The sequence below is a fragment of the Carcharhinus amblyrhynchos genome, chromosome 27, assembly GCF_965287045.1.
Source record: "Carcharhinus amblyrhynchos chromosome 27, sCarAmb.v2.hapA, whole genome shotgun sequence".
In the NCBI taxonomy this organism is placed as follows: Eukaryota; Metazoa; Chordata; class Chondrichthyes; order Carcharhiniformes; family Carcharhinidae; genus Carcharhinus; species Carcharhinus amblyrhynchos.
Window position 1 is genome coordinate 11,072,712 of NC_137350.1, and position 25,327 is coordinate 11,098,038.

At 41.7% G+C, this 25,327-nt stretch overlaps 1 protein-coding gene across 2 annotated transcripts; it reads right to left on the bottom strand.

The window, feature by feature from the left end:
* gh1 (growth hormone 1) lies at positions 1 to 24,612 on the bottom strand. 2 transcript variants are annotated; one of them, XM_080213417.1, is made up of 6 exons: positions 24,282 to 24,612; positions 20,374 to 20,413; positions 4,314 to 4,477; positions 4,072 to 4,188; positions 3,149 to 3,289; positions 1 to 478 (listed from the first exon to the last, which is right to left on the bottom strand). In XM_080213417.1, exons 1-6 carry the CDS (start codon positions 24,354 to 24,356, stop codon positions 278 to 280), a joined length of 738 nt encoding a protein of 245 aa, XP_080069543.1. In that variant the 5' UTR covers positions 24,357 to 24,612; the 3' UTR covers positions 1 to 277. The 2 variants fall into 2 exon arrangements, with proteins under 2 accessions (XP_080069543.1, XP_080069541.1); XM_080213415.1 differs by lacking the exons at positions 20,374 to 20,413; positions 24,282 to 24,612 and adding an exon at positions 5,196 to 5,274.
* Between the last annotated feature and the right edge of the window lie 715 nt (positions 24,613 to 25,327).

Below are 25,327 nucleotides of genomic sequence, written 5' to 3' on the forward strand. Positions count from 1 at the left end.
TCAATGCAATAATTTATTGCAAAATGCAAGATAAATATTTGCTGAGTTTTACTAAGAAACTTTTGCTATTGATCACAATTACAGAAAAACATGCGCCTGCAGAAAAATACTTTCCACAATTCCTATATACCTACAATTAAATTTCAGAGACTCAACATTGTTATATCTATAACTATATAGAGTTTTTTTTAAAATAATCAACTTTAAGACAGATTCTGTGTAACATTCTGAGTGTCTTTATCGAGTTTTCCTCGCTCATTTTGTCTATAACCTTACACTACACAGTACAGTTACTCTCTGCAAAACGTTTGCAATTCATAACTTTCAGGTAGGTTTCAACTTTGTGCATATCCTTCTTAAAACAAGCCAGGAGACCATAGTTTTTCATCAAAGCTTCCTCACTTAAGTTTCCATCGAACCTTTCATAGGAAAATTTCAGCCAGGCAAAACCTTGCGAAGAGCCTCCATCTTCCAGAGTCTGGGAAATGATAGAGCAATTTTGTTTTAACGCAGTTTGATAAAGGAACATCTTTTCAGAAGCTCACTAAACATAGAGTGTGGAATAGATTCTGTGCAGGTATATTTTGACTCAGAATGTGTAATATGAAGCAAAACAAAAGCTTGCTAATTGCATAGAAACGTACAAACTAGAAGCAGGAGTAAGCCATTCAGCCCCTTGAGCCTGCTCCTCCATCCATCATGATCGTGGCTGATCATCAAATTCAATATCTTGATCCTCTCCTTCCCCTCAAATCCCTTAACCCCTTTTGCCCAAAGAACTGTACCTAATTTCTTCTTGAAATCAGACAACATGTTGGCCTCAACGACTTTCTGTGGTAGTGATCATTTGGTAAAACATTTCTTGAATTGAAACTGTGCAATGCTATTCGAGTAAATGTATTCATTTGTAGAAGTTTCCATTTTTTTCTGTCATACTACTTATTTCTGGAAAATAAATCCTAAATTTAGATGAAAACCACTATATAAATTCCACTTATGTGTGTTATGAGAGTAGCACATGAAGCATTTGTCAAGAAAATGAAAGCTAACATTTTGTAATTATGGTTTACAGAGCTGCCTGAATGAACGTTCTGACATGTTGATATCTTCTTGCCTACCTGTAATGTTCTACAAGTGAGAGGCAATGCAACAATGAATAAGTAAACAGCTTGGTGAGGCAGATACATTCATGGGTATCTTTTGAGTATGGGTATCCTTGGAAACTAGCCCTGGGAATAGACTAGGCTAATGTAAAATCATAGGGAGTTCATTGAGTTCATTTGCGCGGTTTTGCTTAAGAATTGAATCCATTCCGTTCGATTTCCTATGGCAAGATTCTTCAAAATGCCACTTACTTCCTTTTTCTATTTTATTTCCTCTTCATCCCCTCTTTCCATTTCAGCCTTAAGTTACGTGATTTCTAATTAACATTCCATACGTGTTATATTAACCTTACAGTATGTGTGTAAATGCTGTACTCACCTTGCTCCATACCCTAGTGACCCATTTGGACAAATTTCAATCCCTTTTTGTAAACAGAATCTAAAGGCTCATAAGAAGTCAGATTGTATTCCAAATGTTAATGTTGCCCGACCTGATGAGTTTTCCAGCATTTTCTGTTTATTTCAGTATTTTGCGTTTATCTAAAGGCTGACTTGCTAGCTATGGAAGCGGGTTACATTGCAGTTGAACACATCACATTGCTGAAACGATCAATCGAACGTATAAGTGTCGTTGTGCTGATGGGTCTGGCAGAGTAAGCATTCTTAATGATGACTTCTGAAGGGTTTAATCCATCTGCTATTACTTTTCCCACCAAACTAATTGATCCATAATTATTTGAATTGTATTAATCCGTTTTATATTCATTGCCTGGCCAAATAAATATTTATTATGCACTAAGCAGCTTATTCCATCGTTAGGACACGGCAAAATGCATCACCTACAATGAATCAGTTTGCAAGTGCAATTATTGTTATGGAAGTATGAAGTCAGCGGCTCCGATTATGTGTAAATGCTGTCCTCATCTTGCTCCATACCCTAGTGACCCAGTCATGACAGCCTCTTCAATATCATTCAGATTCAGACACAGACTTAGAATCCCTACAGTGCAGAAGGAGGCCGTTCGGCCCATCGAGTCTGCACCGACCACAATGCCCCCCGCCCAAGCCCTGTCCCCATAATCCCGTGTGCATTTACCCAATTATCCCCCTAAATTGCCTCCCTAAGGGGCAATTTAGCGTGGCCAATTCACATCTCTGGACTGTGGGAGGAAACCAGAGCACCAGGAGAAAACCCACGCAGACTCGTGGAGAACACGGCAAACTCCAAACAGACGGTGACCCAAGCCGGGAACCGAACGCTGTGAGGCAGCAGTGTTAACCACTGTGCCGCCATGCCGCCCAAGCCCTAACGTGGCTCAGTGCCAAATATTTACTGTGTTGAAGGTGACAGATACATGCAAGTTATTCTCCAAGAATAAGTCATAAATACTGCAGCTGTTGTTCCTTCGTGAAGAGGAGAGATCATAATTCAAAAACTCTACCTGTCACTGTTCCAAAGTACCTTCCCATTTATTATCCAATCTTTCTTTCTGTTTTTAGATTCGTCTGATGAGTAATTTTTGAATAATTTAATGAGCTTTAGCTTTTTTCTTGCAGGCTTTATCTGTGGAATTGCATCAGCTAAAAGCTTATATATCAGCGTCACAAGTCAGTTTACATTAACACCGCAATGAAGTCACCCTTGCACAGTACATAAAGCATAGTGTATATAGATTCGATTACCCTGCTCAACTAATGCAATTATATCCTGGAAACGTAGATTAGTGAGGTCCTGACTATATAGTTGCTTTTAAATTCATATCGACGTCAGAGCCAAATAAACCCGAAAATACTTTGGGCCATTTACTCCATTATCGGGTGTCTCTTTCACCAAATTAACACCAAAAAGAATTAAATCGTACTTCCTAGCTATTTTAAAACTGGTTCCTTGAAACGTACCCAATCCAATGTAAACATAAATGAATGCTTAAAACAAGGTCTGATCAGAATTTGATCCAAATTTCGTCTCCCGCGCCACTTTCCCGCCCTGCTGCGAAACTTTATCACTAGTAATTACTATACTCGTTCTAATTGTGATCACCGACCTTCATCAGAGCAAAGATTCCTTCTTCCAGGTCTCGCAATTTGTCATAGACTCTGTCCGAGGTTCTGAAAGCTCTGCTGTTCTGAATGGGATTGAGCCAGGACTGAATGAGCAGCAGCGAATACAGGAGCAGCTCCCTATCCTGTGAGAGAAGGCGAACTGTAACTCAGACCAATAGATATCTTTTTTAAAATAAAATGGGGGGAGGGGAAGGGAAGACACGACAGTTAGGCAAAGTTAGCGAAATGGGAAGATGCAGGACAACGAATACCCTATACTGTAAAATTACTGTCCCGGGGAACCAACAAGAATCAAAGAAATAGGTACTTGTATCTGAGTTATCATTTCCAGTTGTACAGCACAGAAGGAGGCCCTTCGGCCCATCGGATCTATGCCCATCATCAAGCACCTATCTATTCTAATCCCATTCAACAGCTCTTGGTCCGTGGTCTTTTTTCTGTAACTTATAAATGTGCTATCATTCAAAGTCAGGGAATAACAAAAAGAAGCATTCTTGACAATAACCCCGTTACCATTTCGATTTTCGGACTATCGGAGTTAAATAATGGTTTTAAATTCGCGAAGTTATAGTTAGATTCATTATCTGCGGATTCAGTCACCAGTCTGTAGAATTATAAATATTGCTGTGGCGTATATTACAAATTAGTATTCATTCAGCAATGGGAGCCGGAGTTAATGCAAGAGAGAGAGAGAGGAAAACTAGATCGAAATGAAGCGAATTCGAGCAGAAAAGGACAAAAAAGTTCGATGGGAGATATTTAGTTAGGTGAGATGGTTTGTGCCGGAGAACCTATACTATCAGTTTGTGCTTTATCGACAAGAGACCATTCGTAAAAATCCAATGCATCGTGTTAAGAGTAAAGCTGAATTTTGGTTCGGATGTTTTGTGTGTGTTGGAATTACCGATCGCTGCTGGGCATCCTCTTTGCCAGTAGGTGCTGGGATGGTTTCAGATTGGCAGAAAGCAGAAGGTGAACTCTTGTGAGAATGGCGCTGCTCCTCGGGGATATATTTTCGTTCCTGGTGAAAGTAGAGAGGGAGAAGAAGAAAACACGCAAGTTAGATTCGTTGTCCCTCCCACAACAAAGCAATGGTTCGAGCTCATTATCTTCCATAGTAACTTGTGTTTAGGGTAGGCTACGTACGAAATCTTTGCAGGTCTCTGCGGCGACGAGGTGCAGATGCTGTGCCCTGTGCACGGCCTTGGCGAATAGGTCGGATAGAGGCAGCAGAGGGTACGCTTCCAGATCTCCGGGGCACAGCATAGAAACCCACACCAGGGCCAAGGCAATGGAACACAGTGATAGACCTAGCGTGGGGACGGAGCAAAGAACAGTCCTAAGTCAACTGAACATAGATCTTGTTTCAAAAAAAAAGAGGGAAAGAGATTCACACAGGTTAGGCAAAGTCAGAGAAGCCTGAAAGATGCGCTAGATAGGTGCATTGGCCAGACTAAATTCTCCCTTAGTGTACCCAAACAGGCGCCAGAGTGTGGCGACTAAGGGATTTCCACAAAACTTCACTGCAGTGAAAATGTAAACCTACTTGTGACACTAATAAATACACTTTAAAATATACCTTAAGATGCAAGAATTAAGATTGTTGTCCCAGGAAATCAACAAGAATGGGAAAGGAAAAGCTGAGTCCCAGGAGGAAGGGACAAGGATTCCACTGACTGCCAGCTTCCAAGGAGTTTAAAGTTTTGGCACCGAAAGAGCAAAGTACAACGCAAGTCTTGAATACCTAAAACAGTGGGAACAACTTCTTGCAATGTTCCAGATCTTAACTTCTATTATTGATTGAGGTGATATCTGCAAGCTTGAAGGAAGATGAATCATTGGCTACCAAAGAGCCTGGAAAGACCGGCATGGGAACACAAGGTGAAGCACAGCTCACAGAACTGAAACTTGGAAAGGGCAACATGTAATGTATGGAAGACAAGGAGAAAAGAACAGAAACTTTCAGATAAAAACCATTTAAGTACAAATGAAGCAGACACACCATCAAGACAAACCATGAAATACTACCTGAAGTCATCCTGTCACTGTAAATAAAGAACAATATTGAATAAACTGTAGACAAGGCAGTTAGTTCACAGGTTGTAATGCTACCATCAACTCAACAATTAGATATATATCAGTTCAAAACCCATGCATAAATTGATAGTTAAAGGGAAAAAAAACATGTTTTGAATTTAATGCATGCTGTGTTTTTTTTCCTTATTACAGAAAATACGATTATTCACTTCCCAATCATCGGAAACACAACCTTTGATTTGTTTGTATGTTTGGGACATATCATGTAGCATCACTAAATAAGTGATAATATTGCACTTTACTTTTGGTAACCTGAACTGGTAACAGGAACAAAAAAACACAAAGCGGCATGTTTTTATTAAGTGTTTTGATGTGACCAGTGTTTCAACTGTGTTTCATCTTGACCCCTGGAAAAAAGAACGCATAATTTGATGGGTAAACATGTCAGTTGTATAAATTTCACAGGGTGAGGAATGAATAAGGCATTACCACTGAGCTGAACAGGAGTTGTGTTTATGAAGTTGCAGCAACATCTTGCCACCTTGACATTTCTAGCCGCCCACATAAGGTACATAATAGTCAGAAATAGATGTACAAGCAGTACCCTTCGTACCTCTCAGTGCCCCCCCCCACCCCCCTCACTCCCTTCCCATAAGGCTTTTCAAAAGCATATGTTCAATGGAGCTTTGGACAAGTTTCTCCATCTCTCACAGCTATTCAAATATCAAACCTATTAACCTATTATTCTTTACCACTGTCTGCGTCAACTCCTTCAGGAGAAAGACAAAGAACAAAGAATAAATAAAATTACAGCACAGGAACAGGCCCTCGGGCCTGCACCAACTATGCTGCCTGTCTGAACTAAAGCCCCCTACCCTTCTGGGAATCATATTCCTCTATTCTCATCCTATTCATGTATTTGTCCAGATGCCCCTTAAACTTCTGGTACCATTTTCTTCCCTGCCTTCTTTCAAACAAAGCATTAGTTAATGTTAACACCTGTGTTAAAATAGGAGAGGAATTAATTAAAGCATGTTGGCATTGGTAGAACAGCATCACAACTGGCATCCACTCAGTGTGTTGTCATACTCCCATTGAATGCACAAGAGGCGTTTTCCTGTCCAGACATTTGACATAGGCCAAATACAATATCTGAGTCTGGAAAAGGTTGAAAAATGCATACCTGCCATCAAAATTGCTTTGAAATTTATCATGTATTTTCTGAAATACTACAATGAGAATATTCTCAATGCATTTTTCTACTGGCATTTATGCCAAAACCAGAAGTTAATGTACATCTGAGAGGTTTGTCAACATCAGATTTTTCAACCCATATATTAAGGAAGTGCAGACAGAGAGGGACTGGGTGGCCAGCAGTTGGAAGAAGGGGACAGGCAGGTAGTCAGGAAAGCCCCAGAGTGCAAGAACCATTTTTCTGAGTTGGAAAACGTTCCACTGGGAGATGCAATCAGAGGCAAGCACTGTGGTGTGTCAAGTTGCGCAAGGTGAGAGGAGCAAGAGTGGAAGAGCAATTGTGATAGGAGACACAATAGTGAGGGGTGCAGACAGCTGTTTCTGCAGCTACATATGTGACTTCAGGATAGTGTGCTGCCTACCTGGTACCAGGGTTAAGGATGTCACTAACCGGCTGCAGGCCATTCTAAAAGGGAAAGATGAACAATCAGAGGTCATGGTTCACATTGGTACCAACAACATAGGCAGAAAGAGGGTTAACGTCCTGCAGCTAGAACTATGTAGCAGATTGAAAAGCAGAGCCTCAAAGTTTGTCATCTCTGTGCCACGTGCTAGTGAGTATAGGAATAGGAGGATAGAGCAGAAGAATGCGTGGCTGAAGAAATGGTGCAAGAGTGAGAGCTTCAGTTTCCTGGATCACTGGATCCATTTCTGGGGAAGGTGGGACCTGTACAAGCTGGACGGGTTGCACTTGAACTGGAATGAGACCAACCTCCTTGCAGGGAGGTTTGCTAGTGCTGTGGGGTGAGGGGTGTCGATGGGTGGAGAGATGGTGTTTAAACTAATTTGGCTGCGGGATGAGTCATAGTTTAGAGGTACACTGGGGAGTGATGCACAGCCAAAAGTTGGTGGTGTGGTAAATAACAAAGAGGAAAACCTTAGAATTACAGGATGATGTCAATGGGCTGGTCAGATGGACAGAGCAGTGACAAATGGAATTTCACCTCTGAGGTGATGCATTTTGGGTAGACTAACAAGGCAAGGGAATACACAATCAATAATAGGACACTAGGAAGTACAGAGGATTAGAGGGACCTTGAGCTGCATGCCCAAAAATCCCTGCAGGGAGCAGGACAGGTAGATAAGGTGGTCAAGAAAGCATATGGGATACTTGCCTTTATTAACCAACACATAGAATATAAGAGTAGGAGGGTTATGATGGAGCTGTACAAGATAGTGGTTAGGCCACAGCTAGAATACTGTGTACAGTTCTGGTCACTATACTATAGGAAGGATGGATTACACTAGAAAGGGCACAGAGGAGATTCATCAGAATATTGCCTGAGCTGGAGTTATTTTTCTCGGAGCAGAGATGACTGAAGGAGGTACATCATCAAGGTTTACAAAATTATGAGGGATGTAGATAGGATAGATAAGAAGAAACTTTTCTCCACAGTAGACAGGTCAGTAGCCAGGGAGCATTCATTTAAGGTAGGGGGCAGGAGATTTAGAAGGGAATAGAGGAAAAACTTTTTCACCTTGAGCGATGGGAATCCGAAATTCACTGCCTAAAAAGGTGGTAGAGGAATCCTCACAAAGTTTAAGAAGCATTTAGATGAGCACTTGAAGTACCATAGCACACAAGGCTATAGATCAAGTGCTGGAAAATAGGATTAGAATAGTTGGGTGTATGATGGCTGGCACAGCCATAATGGGCCAAATGGCCTCTTTCTATGCTGTAAAACTCTATGATTCTATGAGGACCTTACGACCAAAGAGGACATCTCATCTTGATTTAAGTTTCTTATAACCCAATACAAAAGCACATTTCTAAAGTGTCAATTTTGTAACAGCTCTCTGCCTCCACCTGATCTTTTAAAACTTATATGTTCATGACACAAAGATAGGTAGTAAAATAAGTTGTGATGATGGCATAAGAGGCTACTAAAAGATAAAGATAGGTTAGGTGAGTGGGCAATCACCTGGAAAATTGAGTATCATGTAGGAAAATGTGAAATGCTCCATTTTGGCAGGAAGAATAAAATAGGAGCATATTATCTAAATGGTGAAAGATTGTAGTGATCTGAGATGCAGAGGAATCTGGGTGTCCTAGTGCAACAATCACAAAAGGCTAGTATGCAGGTTCCGCAAGTAATTAGGAAAGCTAATAGAATGCATCATTTATTGAGAGGGGAATTGAATACAAAAGCAGGGAGGTTATTCTTCAGTTGTACAGGGCCTAGTGAGACAACATTTGGATTACTGTGCACAGTATTGGTCACATTATTTAAGGAAGGATGTAAATGCATTGGAACCAGTCAGAGAAGGGTCACCAGACTGGAACAGATGAGCTGTCTGATGAGGAAATGTTAGACAGGCGTGGCTTGTATCCATTGTAAGAGGCAACTTGATTGAAGCATATAAGATTCAGAGACCTGCTGAAAAGGTGGATGTGGAGACATCTTGTAGGAGAATCTAGAACTAGGTTCCCCGTTTAAAAATAAAGGGTTGAAAATTTAAAATGCAGATGAGAAATGATCTTTTCACTCAGTGGTACGTGAGTCTTTAGAAGCAGAGACTTTGAATAATTTTAAGGCAGAGATGGATAGATTCATGGGGTGGGATTTTCCCAACGGAATTTTCAAATCAACATAAAAACTGGAGTAAATCACATTGGGTTTTTCTTCAATGGGATTTTCAAAATGAATCTCCCACACTCTGCACTGCAGAGTGCACTAGTGTGAATTTTGTGAAAAATCATTGGGCATGGCCTATTCATTCTGAAGAGGTTGGCAGCATAGCGCTGAGAGGGTCATTCCGCACGCACTGTTAGTGCCAAGATCGGTAACTCCATACTGTCAGCCTCTTGACTGAGCCCTGTGACCCTGCATTGATGGCCCTACGGTCCCCTCCAACCCACTAATCGCTAGGCTCCCAGATGTGTTTGGGCCAGCGTCGACTCCTTTCTCCCATTCTGCCCCCCCTCCTAGTCCTGACCCACCACCACCAACCCCTGCCAGCAGGCTAACCGCACCCCCCACTACCAACACCACCCGCCACCCCCCCCACCGCCCCCAACCCCCACTCCCACCACCACCCCTACTCCCACCACCACTCTTGTGGCAGACTCGATTGCTGGACTCCCTCCCTCTCTCATTGCCGAGTCCAAATTGGCAGTGGGACTCCCCATCTCCCCACCCACCACCTCCCCCAGTAGAGGCCCCATCCCATAAAGCCCTGCTCTATTATGCTCCACCACCTTCCTACTCCCCGGTGCCTGGTAAACAGCCACTTTGACCCTTGGGCTGTGCCAAGGGCCCAGGCTGGCACTGCCAAGCTGCCAATGCCCAGGGCGCATACCTCCCTTAACTCCAACCTCCACTTCACTCCAGTGGAGTCGGGTCACCAGCTCCCTGCAAGTGGGGAGCTAATGTAAACCCCGCTGGAGCGAAACACTCCTGGAAGGGCATGGGAGAGCCTAGCAGGCCCAGAGATTTGAATCCTGGGCCCGCCAATTACACGCTAATCCTATTTTAAATCATTTATACAGCTCTGCGCTGATTTCTGGTGTGGAGCTGATGGTGCTGGAAACTTGATGACTGGAGACTCACTTAGCCCATGGCACCCAGCGGGGAACCCATGAAATGGCCTCTACTTGATTCTCCCGGCCCACTGTGCTGATAAAGCAGCGCAGTGGGTTGCAGAATTGCTCCAATGGTACGCAAAGGGGCGATAGGTTATCGGGGGCAAGCAGAAAGCAAATTTGAGGTTATTATCAGATTAGCCATGATCTTATTGAATGGAGGAGCAGGCTTGAGGGGCCAAATGACTATTTCTGCTCCTTGTTCATATGTTAATATAATACTCATACGATCAGAAAAATATAACTGCTCCCATTCACTCATTTAAAAAGATTTGCAATGGAAAGAATGGGATCTGTGTGTGTATCAAAGTGTGAAAACAGAATTCTGCTGTTGCTGCACCTCTATGACAATCAGACTGGGCTGAATCTGTATAACTACAATCTGCTGACTGCTGGCAACAACCAGCAGGCCCTGGGCCGCACATGGATAGCCAGTTTTAATGATTAAACTCTGGTCAACAGTTCCAACTAAGGTTATTTATACTGTGTTTGTATGACATTATGGTGCACGTCAAAGGTTATCTGCCTCACACCAGGGTATATTTGAAATCACCCTGATGGAGTCTAACGTTAGCAAATGCGAGGTTATCCACTTTGGAAGAAATAATAGTAAGATGGAATATTATTTAAATGGTGAAAAGTTGCAACATGCTACAGTGCAGAGGGACCTGGGGGTCCTTGTGCACGAATCGCAAAAACTCAGTCTGCAGGTGCAGCAGGTGATCAAGAAGGCGAATGGAATGTTGGCCTTTATAGCGAGGGGGATAGAATATAAAAGCAGGGAGATCTTGCTGTAAATGTACAAGGCACTGGTGAGGCCACAACTAGAGTACTGTTTGCAGTTTTGCTCCCTTTATTTGCGAAAGGATATATTGGAGGGAGTACAGAGAAGGTTCATCAGGCTGATACCGGAGATGAAGGGGTTAGCTTATGAGGAGAGATTAAATAGACTGGGCCTGTACTCATTGGAGTTTAGAAGGCTGAGGGGGAAATCTTATAGAGACTTACAAGATAATGAAGGGGCGAGATAGGGTAGAGGTAGAGAGATTCTTTCCACTTAGAAAGGAAACCAGAACTAGAGGGCACAGCCTCAAAATAAGGGGGGGGGTGCAGTTTAGAACAAAGTTGAGGAGGTACTTCTTCTCCTAGTGGGTGGTGAATCTCTGGAATTCTCTGTCCATTGAAGTGGTGGAAGCTACCTCGTTGAATATGTTTAAGTCACGGGTAGATAGATTTCTGATAGATAAGGGAATTAAGGGTTATGGGGAGCAGGCGGGAAAATGGAACTGATCCACTTCAGATCAGCCATGATCTTATTGAATGGCGGGGAAGGCTCAAAGGGCTAGATGGCCTACTCCTGCTCCTATTTCTTATGTTCTTATGTCCTTATCACAGATCAAACGAAGTTTAGAGGCATCAAAGTTGCCCTGTACATGTGTGTTTAATCTACAAATGAACACATCTCTTCAATAGATTCTCACTGGCACAGGATCTTTTCAGTTAAGTAGTTCTTCTGACTAATTTTGGTCAGTAATGGTGAATTAATGTTTCACTCATATTTAAGTGAGCAATCATATACGGGCTGGGAAAAGATGTCACACTGATATTTTTCTTTTTTTTATTACTAACATGTTGGTATAAATACTTGTTTTTCTTTCGCAGCTGCATTTGAAAACTGATGTTATCCAGTCACTAAACAAAAAAATTACACATCTTTAATCGTGTAAAATATACAAATAATGAACAAAATGATTGTTGTTGTCACATTATTTAGGAGGCAGGATGCAGAGGGAAATTAAAATTAATCATTTCCTAATAAAGTCAAGTTGTTGGCTGCTTTGCACCAATAGTTTAAATGTCAAAGATTTACATGACCTTCGAATTGTGCAGATTGTATGCCTGGATGGATGGGTGATGAATAATATTTACAATGATCAATTTATTAGTTTGGGAGAATGTCAGGTGCATCAGAGTTGAACATAGGAAATCAGAACAGAAATGGATACATGGCTCATTGAGTCTGTCCTACCATTCAGAATCACCGAATACTATAGTGCCAAAGAGGCCTTTCAGCCCATCGAGTCTGCACCGATGTATCAAATGCCCTGACCTGCCCACCTAATCCCACTTGCCAGCACTTGGCCCATAGCCATGAATGTTATGGTATGCCAAGTGCTCATCCAGGTACTTTTTAAAGGATGTGAGGCATTCCACCTCCACCACTCTCCCAGGCAGCGCATTCCAGACCGTCACCATCCTCTGAATGAAAAGGTTTTTCCTCAAATCACTTCTAAACCTTCTGTCATTTTTAACTTGTGTCCCCTTGTAACTGACCCTTCAACTAAGTGGAACAGCTGCTCCCTATCCACCCTGTCCATGCCCCTCATAATCTTGAACACTCAATCGGGTCACCCCTCAGTCTTCTCTGCTCCAACAAAAACAACCCAAGCCTATCCAACCTCTCTTCATAACTTAAATGTTCCATCCCAGGCAGCATCCTGGTGAATCTCCTCTGTACCCCCTGCAGTGCATTCACATCTTTCCTATAATGCGGTGACCAGAGGTGCACACAATACTCTAGCTGTAGCCTCACATACTTCTATACAACTCCATCATGACCTCTCTGCTTTTGTAATCTATACCCTGATAGGTAAAGGCGAGTGTGCAATATACCTTTTACACCATCCTATTAATCTGCTTTATTGCCTTCAGAGACAAGCACGCCAAGGTCCCATTGTTCTTCGGAACTTCCCAGCATCAGACCTTTCACGGTACACTTCCTTGTCAAATTACTTCAAAACAATTGTGGCTGATATTCTTGCCGCAACTCCACTTTGCTGCTCACTTTCCTTATCCCTTGATTCCATTAGAGAAAAAAATGTCTATCTGGGGCTTAAGTGTATTCAATGATGGAACCTCCACAACCCTCTGAGGGAAGGAATCTTTATTCATAGGAAGATAGAAGTAACAGTAGGCCTTTCAGCCCATTGAGCATGCTCCAACATTCATGGTTGTTCATCCACTGCAATGCATTTTACCCTCACTGTCACTATATACCTTTATGTCATTGGTATTTAGAAATTTGTCAATCTCCGCTTTAATCACAGTAATTGACTAAGCTTCCACAGCCCTCTGGGGGTAGAAAATTCCAAAGATTCACAGTCCTCTGAGTGAAAGAAAATTCTTCCCCATCTTGGTCTTATGTGCCTTCTCCTTACTTTGAAAATGTGTTCACCATTTCTAGACTCCCCATAGGAATCATCAGACCTACATCTCTCCTATCTTTTCAAGTATTTCATATATTTCATAGGATCACCTCTCATCACAGAAGCCCTATCGTGCAGAAGGAGGCCATTCAGCCCATCGAGTTTGTGCTGACAACAATCCCACCCCCAAACCGTATCCCCACAACTCCACAAACTTACCCTGCTAATCCCTTTAACCTACACATCCCCGGACACTAGGGGTAAGCAAACTAACCCGCACATCTTTGGACTGTGGGAGGAAACCGGAGCACCCAGAGGAAACATACACAGACAAGGGGACAATGTACAAACTCCACACAGACAGTGATCCAAGCTGGGAATCAAACCCAGAATCCTGGAGCTGTGAGGCAGCAGTGCTAACCACTGTGCCACATTGCTGCCCTTTTTCAAAATTCTAGAGAATACAGGCCCAGTTTGCCCAATCTCTCCTCATAGGACAGTCTGGCCAACCTAGAACAAGTCTGATGAACCATCTTGTACGGTCTTCATGGCAATAATATCCTTCCTAAGGTAAGGTGATGAAAACTACACACAGTACTCCAGATGTGATCCAACAAAGGTTGTATACAATTGAAGCAAGACTTTACTACTCCTGTAGTCAAATCCTCTTGTGATCAAGGCTACCGTACCATTAGCCTTGCTAACTGCTTGCTGCACCTGCATGTTAGATTTCAGTGACTTACTGATGAGGGCACCCAGGTCTACACTTTCTAACTGCTCATCATTTGAAAAATACTCTGCTCTTTCATTTAGCTCATCTTCAAAAAACTCCAACACTATTTCCCATTCATAAATCCACGTTAACTATCCTTAATCAAATTACTATTATCTAAGTGTCCATTTATCATATCCTTTAAAATAGATATCAACATTTTCCTATGACAGATCTGAGGCTAACAGGTCTGCCCCTTAGTGTCCAAAAATGTGTAGGTTAGGGGGATTGCAATGGGGTTATGGTTTAGTGTGGGGGATTGGGCCTGGGAAAGATGCTCTGTAGGAGAGTTGGTGCAGACTCAATGGTTGAATGGCCTTCTTCGGGACTACAGGGATTCTGTGGTTCTAAATAAAAGGATTCCATCTTTCTACTCTTACTATCAATGTGAATAACCTCACAGTTGTCCATTTTATATGCACCTGCCACCTTGGTGCCCACTCACTTAAGCTGTTTTTATCTGCCTGAAAGGCTGCGTGAGGTGTTATATCTTTTAGTATTCAGCCATACACTGCAGTGTATTGTGGGCAAGACAAATGGACGTAACTACTCAGCTTTACAAATTTCATTCACTGCACAGGAACTAACAATCCATCTAGTTAGTGGCATTGTTTCCTTTATTCCTTCCTTTACAGGATATTATTTTTTCCTCTTTTATCAACATCTTGGTGGCCCTTTGCTGGTTTTAAAACACTCCAGCTCCTCAAGTTCCTCAATTCATTGCAACATTATATGGCTCTTGTAATCTTATACTATCCTTAATTTCCTTAGGAGGCTATGGATAGATCTTTCTTGCTGTCTTTTTGGTTTTTAACATGATGTCTTTTTGTTAAATTTTTTTGAATTGTTTTATTAAATATTCCCCCCCTGTTTATTTATCATTATATCTTTCAGTCTATTCACCAATCAACCTTAGACAGCTCTCGCCTTACATGGATGGAATTGGTTTTATTTAAGTTTAAAACTCTCATTTGGGACTGCAGCATGTCACTTTCAAACTTAATATGGAATTCAGTTGCATTATGATCACTTTTATCCAATGGTCTTTTTAGTTTAGGGTTACTAGTTAACCTCGCTTCATTGCAGAATACTTCATGGAACATAGGTTGATCCTTAATTGGTTCTCCAACATATTGCTCCTACAAATGAAAGCATTCTCCAAACTCACCTTCCAGGCCAATTAAGGTTTTCTTTAAAGTATTTATTTATTATTGCCACAAGTAGTCTTACATTAACACTGCAATGAAGTTACTGTGAAAATCCCCTAGTTGCACGTTTTGGCTCCTACTTGGGTACACCGAGGGACAATTTAGCATGGCCAATGTGCCTAATCAGCATGTTCTTCAGACTGTTGGAGGAAACCAGAGCACCCAGGGGAAACCAAGGCCAACACAGGGAGAACACGCAGACTCCTCACAGATAGTGACCCAAGCCAGGAATCGAACACAGGTCCCTGGTGCTGTGAGGCAGCAGTGCTAACTGCCGTGCCACCATGCCATACTCCGATTGTCCCCTCTCCTGTCAGTGGCGGGCCGTATTTCCCACTGTTCAATGTTGTGAATCTCATTTGAATATATTTGCATCTCATTATCAACCTCAAAATCCCCGTCTTGGTCAAAAAATCTATCCATGGATCCATGACACGAATCAAGGCTGACTCCAAAAGCTGTGCATCTGGCGAGCACCGCTCCAAGGGGAGCTCAGAGGTGAGTGCAGTGATTGTAGAGTGACTCCATGTATTAAGTTAGCTGACTTGGTGGTGGCCAGGCTCTGACTGAGATGACCAGCGTTTGACATGAGGGATACCATTTATGTGTGTGAGTGCCACTGATTGCTGCTCAGGCAACTGACTTCCAAAATCGCTGACTCTCATGGCATGCCTACATCATTGGCCAACTAAGCAAGCAGCTACATTCCCTTAGCATTGATGCCCGAGGAGAGCACCATTCACCCATGGCTGTGTGCTGAGGTGCATTAATGATAAATGTCCACCACAGAGCAGGTAGAATGCAAGGCCTTAGAGTGAGGCTTGGTACAATGTCTGTGCCTGAGATCTCAGATGCAGTAGAGTGGCCAAAGCTGTGGCCACTTAGTTATGTGGTGTGGGGCAACGGGGAGGTGTGGGGTCTTGCCCAACCAACATACGAGTCAAAAACTGGGCATCAATGTGGTGGCCAGGGCATGAATCAGTGGACTTCGAGAGATAGCTTTAGACAATGAATGGGTAAAGAATGGTCCTTAGGAGATGAATGTTAACTGTCAATTCTCTCTCTTTGATACTGCAGTGAGGAGAACGTACAAACCATGGAGTCAGGTTAGTAACTCACTGTTATTCTTCTCGTTCATAGGCAGGAGAGAAGAAGTCAATGGCAAGTCTGGCTTGCAAAAAGCAAGAGTAGAACTGTGAAGGGGAAGGGGTGGCAAGGCCTGTTCCACATGCATTAAGTAAACCCCAGAGAGCCATCACTTGGAGATGCCTCGCTAGACCCAGGGTCAAGATGGTGCCCAATATAGCTGCTGATGTCTGCAAACCAGTATCACTGAAAATTCTGCATGTTCAGGGAACTGGGTTGGTCACATCTACCACCTTCTGCAGGATTTGGTGCCAAGGAGAGCGTATCCATTGCTGCTCTCACTGAAAATGAACTGTCTCCGCCACCAGAAAGCATGCCAGGGGGTGGAAACAGAAAATTCCTGCTCCCACTCTCTGATCAATGTTGACAAGACAAAGACGCTGGGGTTGGGTGTAAAGAGCTGCAAGATTCCAATTAACGGAGTTCTGGTTGAACAGACTGATACCTTCTGCTATCTTGGGTCACTCATCACACAAGATGCAGAATCTAGCAAAGAAATTTTGACTAGACTTAACAAGAGTGATGACATTGCAAACTCACTTAGAAGAGTATGGAGTCGCGGGATCATCCTAGATTACAATGAAAATTCAACTCCTGAAAGTTCTTGTGTGGCCAGTGACAATGTATGGTGTGAAAATTGGGCCATCAAGAGTGATGAGTGTTGAATAAGAGCATTTGAAATGTAAGAACTCGGACATTACATGTCATGCTTAGACTAGTGGACAAAGAAGTGAGTCCTCAAGAAAGTTGGTGCTGAGAGGAACTTGTTTGAAGCAGAGATAGCAAGGAAGCTCAAATAGTTTGGGCAAGTGTTTGGAAAAGAGGTAATGCAAGGTAAAACATGTAGAAGGAACCAAGATGGCATGGATAGTCAATATCAGAACATGGACTGTGGGGCAAGCAGTGAAGGTAGCGGAGAATAGTAATTGGAAGAGAAAGATTATTCATAGGAGTGCAGCCAATCCTCAGAACCAAGATGGATGCAAAACAAGAAAGTTAAATCTGGAAATTACAAAGGAATGGGGGCCAACTGAGCTGGGGCAGGGGTAGTGGTAAGCAACATTACTTGTGTGGAAGCAGGCAATCTTTGTAATGGAGAGCATATTGTATCCATAGAACCCTACAGTGCAGAAAGGGGCCCTTCGGCCCATCAAGTCTGCACTGACCACAATCCCACCCAGGCCCTACCCCCATATCCCTACATATTATACCCACTAATCCCTCTAACCTATGCATCCCTGGACACTAAGGGGCAATTTCTTAGCATGGCCAATCAACCTAACCCGCACATCTTTGGACTGTGGGAGGAAACCGGAGTACCTGGAGGAAACCCACCCAGACACGAGGAGAATGTGCAAACTCCACACAGGCAATGACCCATGCCGGAAATCAAATCCAGGACCCTAGAACTGTGAAGCAGCAGTGCTAACCACTGTGCTACCATGCCACCCTGTGCTACCATGCAGTATCGAGAATGCTGTGATTGTAGTTCAGTTTGAGACAACTTTAGCTTACAGAGTTTGTGGCTGGGAGTGAAGGTGGTACCTTCAGCCCTCCCAGTATAAAATTACAGGTAATTTCATCTTACCAAAACTGCATATCTGCCAACACTCTGACGAGTCAAGTGCAGTAGACAGGTTTAGAGATGCAGCAGTGTTGCACGTGATAGTTGACCCATGATATTACCAAGAGACAACATACAGATCAGTAAGAGGAAGAGGGCCAAGAACAGAACAGATTGCAATTGGACTCTGGAAATAATAGTGTGGGATGAGAAGAAAAGTCATTGCTGGAGAAACCTTAGGGGTGATCTTACAAAAAAAATTCTACGTCCACAATGAGTTTCAGATCTGTTTTTTGTCAAGGAGTCCAAATCTGGTATCTTATGCACTCGGTACATAATAAAAAAGATTAAAAAACATTTGTTAATTCTGCCCCGGTCTCACTAATGATATTAAAATGAGATTTAAACTTGATATAAATAATTTATTCAGCCCCATGGTGGAAATGGATGGGAGGCTGATTCCATCGGATATCTGGTGCTGATCATGAGAGTCAAAAAATGGGGTGTGAACCTGATTTCTTGGCTCTCGCGCAATCTTACCTGCTCACCCCACCCGTTGACCAGTGGGATGCAATGGTATGACCATTCCCCAGTTTTGGATTGGTCAATGTGGAACCAAGAAAAGACAGTCCAACGGAGGAGAAATGATAGGATGTTACTACTCCCCCTATCAAAACCTGCAGATAGTTTGAGGTGAATGAGGAGAGATAATGCACTGTGATCACAGTAACGGAGAAATTTATTTGTGACTTTTGTTCAGGCCGCTTCACCATTGTTAAAGGTTAAACCTAACTGGAGACAGATAAACATGGAGTTACAGTATAAGTGGGTTTTGTGTGTTATATAGTATTATCGATACATTATTTTAGGGAATGAATGTACCTTCCTTTTTCATTTTTCTAGGATAATATACAGGTTTCAGTTTATAGTACTGTACGTTTGTTCCCTAAAATGTCAACAGTATGTATTTTGGTCCAACCGTTTTGATGAAAAAAAATAAATTTATGATGGCCCGATTTTACCATCATGTTGCACCTATTTTCAGGCACAAAAGCTTGGTAAAGTCGGGCGTGAGGACAGTAACGTGATCTGTGCCCACCTCTATGCCAGTTCCCCTTTACCAAGGCCTAAAAATGGCCACGACTGGGACCGCGTCCAAAACGGGCACGACAGCCAGTTAAATGCATTTGCGTGCTTTCAGATTGACTTAATGGGCTGCACGCCCAACTTTATCAGCACCTTCTCCTTTACAAGCGCTTTTGCCCATCCGAAATCGACGAGAAACAGACATGCTCCATTTAAGTCCAATTCGGGCGCTCCATCAGTGAGGGTTAGTAAGAAGGTAAGTACTGAGTGTCCGACGTTCTCTGCTTGAGATTGGTTGTGGGGCGCGGGGGGGGGGGGAGGAGGGGGCAAGAGGTGAGTCCGCTGCCACTCTGCCTGTGATCAGAGGGAGGAAAGTGAGTGAGGGGCCCACGATTGGTTTGGATGGTGGGGTGTAGGGGGGATAAGGGTTCAGTAATGTTGTGGGGGTGGGGCAATGTCTGTGGGGGCTTGGGGGGTGCCGGCATTATCCAGCCCGGGAGGGAAATGGCAGGGAAGCTATATTCCATCATTTTTCCACACATGCGCAGTTGGAGGCAGCTATCGGAGCTGCAGGATTTCGGGTTTGTTTAGGCCCACCCACAGGCTTGTGCAATGCGATTCAGATTCACTAATATTTTTTCAGGCAGAGTGCGTATGGGGCGCCTCAGACCGGGTCTAACAGAGCTTTCATGTGGAAGGCTAGAAATCATTATTCAGATTCTGAATTAACTGTAATCTGTAAAAGTACATTATCTATATCTAATATTTGCCTGTATGCATATGCATGGGACCATGTGGGGCATTAAACTAATTTGTATTCATTTGTGAAAATAAATAACATGTCTTAAAACTCACGAAAGCTTGCTGCTGTATTATTAGACTACATACTCTCAGGGGTAAGAAAAGACATACCTCCATACAAAACATACTGATTATAGGAAGTAAGAGAGGAAATACATTCTGTTAGTGTTATTGGTTTAACAGCTCAGAAACTCAAGTTCATTTTCCATTTTTATTTGTAATTTCTTATTTAATAACAAACGGAATTCAAAAACAGCACTTTTGATTATATACATGGCAATTCTGACCATGACGTACAACTTTATAAAGACACCAAACACAGCAAAATTTACAAATATTGCAAAAGCAAACAGAACAATTCAGATAAATGTGCATATTAACAGCAAACAATTGCAATGCTTTAAACACAAAAGATATTCAGATGAAACTGGAAATGGAAATGTTGGCTTGGACTTAATTTTGTATTATATCTTGCTATCAAAATACAACATTGAACATTGCAAAATATAGCTGAGTCTTGCTAGTGAAAACTTTAGTGATGAGAACTACCTGATATTAAGGGCTTCATCAGATGATCCCGAACTATTCCCTACACAAGGCAATAGAAATCAAATCACATTAAACATTAAAACCTTTAACTAGGAGAAAGGACTTTAGGTTTTTTACACACCATTATTAGTCTATGTGAGCCTGTTGTGTAACTTTCCTTCCAGATAAGACCAAGTATGCATGGGATGGGGAGTTGGGAAAGGTACGCAGTGTTGTATATCAGGCTGCTGGTAAATTGCATTCAGAATGTTGCATTTCTTGCCATTTTGTTTTGATGTTCCTTGCTGCTTTTAAAGGAGGAAGGAACTTGCAATAATATGTAGTCTCCAACTCATCCCGAAGCACTTAACGAGGAAAGAATTATCTCTCAAACAAAATCTTCTTGTCCTTTTGTGGGTAAATGGAGGAATCCAACTCTACCATAGCAAGATCCCGCAAACAATGAGATTAATAACACACTGATTTTTAAACAGTGCCTTGGGATATTACGTTCACTTTAGTTGAAAAAGAGGACAAAGTTGACAAACATATCAATAGAAAGACAAGGACAGCAGACACATGGAAACAGCACCACTCCAATCCTCCCACATAATTCTGATCTTTGGATTTATAACATCGATCTTTTGTTATCACTGTGTCAAAATTCTGAAATTCTCTTCTAAACAGCACTGTGGTATACAACATGGACCTCAATGGTTAAGGAAGGTGATTCACCACTGCCTTTTCAAGGGGCGATGCTCCCCTTGCAAGCCATGTGAATGTCCCATGAAAGAAGTTAAAAAAAACAGCAGCTCCTTCAGTTTTGCACTGAAGTGGCAGCCGAGATTTGGCTTGCATCCAACTTTGGAAATGGGCATGTACCCTCATCATTCTAAGTCAGAGGTAATGAAAACTACTGCATGCTACTACTGAGCCATTCTGACAGTTAATGATTTGTCTTAGTCACTTGGTCATCTCATCTACTATTAGATTTAACTGTTTGCTTCCAACTTCTCAATGGAGGCCAAAAGGGTAGCAGCATTGCCATTCCACTTTCCTGCCTAGGGAGCAGGCGGGAAAGTGGAACTGATCCACTTCAGATCAGCCATGATCTTATTGAATGGCAGGGCAGGCTCGAAGGGCTAGATGGCCTTCTCCTGCTCCTGGTTCTTATGTTCTTAAAAGGTGGAAAACAGATCAAATACTTCTGCTATACCTGAACTTATTGTCATAGGATGAACAAAGCAGCTAACTGCAAGCATTCAACCTGCACAGCAAAGGTACTCTGATGGTCTAGTGTGTCCAGTCTTGAAAATACCACATCAAACTTTGACATAGAAAAGCACCATGGACAACCAAGAATGACTTTGTAAAGCATTCCTAGAAGCTGCAGTTTAATGGGAAAGAGGCTGGAATTCAAAATGGAATGGGTGAAACGTTGACAATCTATGCAATACAGATGTTACTGACAGAGTTTAGAGAAAATCTTTCAGCATCAGCTCTTTGATATTTGCGAGCAGTTGTCACAAGCAGGGGAAATGTCAAATTCCATTCTGATGAAGGGGCAATTACTTTAAGCATTCATTTGTTTGCCTGACCTGTTGAATGTTTCCTGCATTTCTCTTTTTGTTTTCAGATTTTAATATCTTGGCCACAGCTTTTATTGGCAAGTAAGTGAACTGGTTTAATGGAAACATTTTAAAACCCTTGTGTTCAAAAAAAGGAACTTGAAAGTGAAATGACGTCTGGGCTTCATACATGTCAGTAATTGTTTTAGCAACCATGTTGACCCCAAAATCAGTGGTGTGGTAACTATTGAAAAAAATCATATGATCTTTGCAGGATTTATACGTCTCGGAAAAATGTGCTCCAATTAAGATTTAGCTTGGTGAAGGAACACTTATAGGAATTCACTGCAGGGACCCAGAATTGCTGGTCTGCATTATGTCCAGTATAGATGCTAAGGACCTGATAGTATGAGGTCAGAAATAAAATGCTATGTTCTCACTATCAAGCTCCAAGAAAATTCTGAGTCTATGTTCTACCAAGCAAATATCACATCAGTTACTTCAGAAATGCAAATTAAAATACATATTGCTGTCTGAATTTTGTACTTCTAAGATTTTTGTGTAATAAACTAAGATATATCCCAAAGAACTGACCTAACTTGGGACACTATCAAAATACAAGTCCAACTGACCATTGACAGCCCAGTAATCTGCCAATGAATGGGAATCCTGTCAAGTGGCAACTTTATCCAAATTTTTATACAGTTATCACTAGAACACACATTTTGGCTGTCAAATAAATGTGTGTTATAGAGAGAGGGAATCCTTACAAGTTTAATTACTGGATTAAATTGGAAGAGTTTTTGGAAAATTGAGTTGAATTTGCAATTTAGTAGTAACATTGGGCGCAGTGTTCTCCTTCAAAGACATTTAGCTGTTGCTTTTCCTACTGTCCTATTATATTGATTAGGATTGTTTGGGATTCAGATATTTGTCTTAATAACCAAGCCCAGGTAAAATTGAGTGACTCCATTTCATGATGCCTGAACCAGGATAGCAGATTGCCAGAAACTGCAGGGCATGTGAAAAGTAAGATTTAAAATATTTAAAGTCACAATGCTTAAAATGAATTTCTTGTAGCACTTGTATGTTGTTAACAGAACCCATATTCTGGGCACTGGCAGACAAATCCTGCTTATAAACATACAGTGCCACTATCTACTATGGATTTAGCAATTGCTAGTCAGGTAATCATTGGAATTAGAATATATTTTAAACCAATCTCTAGCCAAATAAACATCACGTCCCTCACTGGATTGTTCCAGGTGCCAATACCTGACAGAATAAACTGATGGCAGGATATTGACATCGTTACCTCTCAACCTGCAGTCTGCAAAAAGCGTACAATTTAATTCATCACTTGGGGAGAGGGCCTAGTTTATGTAGAGTGGGCCAAATCAGTTACAGTGGCAAGTTTCGATTCCTTGCATTTACGTTTTTCTCAGCTGCGCTATTTATTAATATCAGCCATGAGGTGGCGGTGGCAGTGGGGTGGGCACAGTAAGAAGTCTCACAACACCAGGTTAAAGTCCAACGGGTTTATTTGGAATCATGAGCTTTCGGAGTGCTGCTCCTTCATCAGGTGAGTGCTGATGAAGGAGTACTGCTCCAAAAGCACATGATTCCAAATAAACCTGTTGGACTTTAATCTGGTGTTGTGAGAATTCTTACTGTTAATATCGGGGCATATCAAATAAATCGGCACCAATTAGAGGCACGGTGTCAACTAACAATGTTTTTGCATCAATAAAAAGCTTGAGTCAAAAGCATTAACTTGGTCTGTTCTCCACACAGGTGCTGCTGTGTGTTATTAGTACCCTCTTAATGATTTTATTTTTGCTACCCAGTGAGTACACAGACATATGAATTAGGAGCCGGAGGAAACTACATGGCCCATCAAGCCTGCTCCACCATTCAATAAGACCATGGCTGATTTGATTGCAACCTGTCTGTCACCTATCCCAGATAACATTTCACTGCCTTGTTTATGGAAAACCTTTGCCTCAAAGATATTCAAAGACCATTCTTCCACTGCTTTCCGAGGAAGAGAACTCCAAAGTCTCATGACTATCTGAGAGAAAAAAAATCCTAATCTCTGTTTTAAATGAACAAACCCTTATTTTTAAGATGGTTCACATCAGCAATAGGATGATGAAATTATTCTTGTGTAACAGAGTGCCTGACAACCAATAAAATAAAATAATTGTGAAGAATAGGGATGATGAGGAAATGTTGCACTTTTAGTCATTTAATTTTTTAGGATTAAATGATTTAAGCGTTAACATCAAAGTGGATTACAGCGTTAGAAATCCGTGTGTTCTATTAAATTAAAAAGCTTAATAAATGTAACTTTTTTTTTACCTTTGAATAGCTTGACTGGCTGGTTGTTCTACTTGTTGCTTTCTCTTGTTTCTCAATGATTATCTTTTTCTTCATCTGTAAATTGGACAATTTTTCTGCTGGCTTCTGCCTCCATGTTTGATGTTGTGATGAGTATATACTGGAGGATTATTGCGGTAATTGTAAAGTTAGCCAATCGGAATGCAATGTCATTTGAGCACAATTTCTTGATTGGTTACCTTTCCTGATTGACACATAGGGGGCACAGGACAGCTGGCGCACTGTGGATTTTAAAAGTGGGGGGAAGCGGGGTAATGTCCTTCTCTTACAATACATAATTCTAAGCCTCGCTTAGGATAAATTCTTATTCCCATTTTATATAATCATTCCTGTTTTTGTTAAATTCATCAACTTTTGCTAATTTTGTATCTTAGGAACTTAACTAAAGGAAAATTTATGAATGTTTCTCTTGCATCTCCCAGGAGACATCATTGCTAGAAAGATTGGGTGGACAATGTGCAGTTACATTATTGATGGATTTGGGTATAATTAGTAAACCGAATGGTCTATTTTCAACTGCTTGCAGTTTCAGCTATTGATCATTTAAAGAGTTTGGATGAGTGACATTTTTGTTGCGATGTAATAAAAATGAAATGTGTTTAACAGAAATTTGTCAGTGAATGAATGATTATTTTTTAAAACATTTTGTTTATACACTCAACTATCACAATAGGGCTCATTGATTCTATACAATGCATGGTGGGTAAATGGACAAGAAAGAGCCATAGCTTGGCATGAGGAGCATACAGAGTCATATGGAATTTAAGGGTGAAGATAGCATACCTTGACATGGTAAGAATCTTCTGAACTCATCCTTCAAAAGGTTCCTTATGGAGACTATGCTTCATGATACCTCTGAGGTGTCGTGAAGCTGTCATAACTTTAATCAGGTAATTGAGGTGGGTCTGTTAGAATATGAACTCCCTGATTAAGGGCCAGATTGATGAGCCAGTCAGGGAGCCTCTTGCTTTGTACTTAAGTGTCAGTTCCTCTGGAACTCCTAGTGT

Excerpts from the sequence above, each read along its gene's own strand:
- gh1 (XM_080213417.1), bottom strand. The coding sequence starts at position 24,356 with ATGAAGAAAAAGATAATCATTGAGAAACAAGAGAAAGCAACAAGTAGA. Across the intron at positions 4,478-20,373 it reads GATGAAGCCCTTAATATCAG|GTCTATCACTGTGTTCCATT; the intron begins GTAGTTCTCATC and ends TCCCCACGCTAG. Across the intron at positions 3,290-4,071 it reads AGGATGCCCAGCAGCGATCG|GATAGGGAGCTGCTCCTGTA; the intron begins GTAATTCCAACA and ends CTTCTCTCACAG.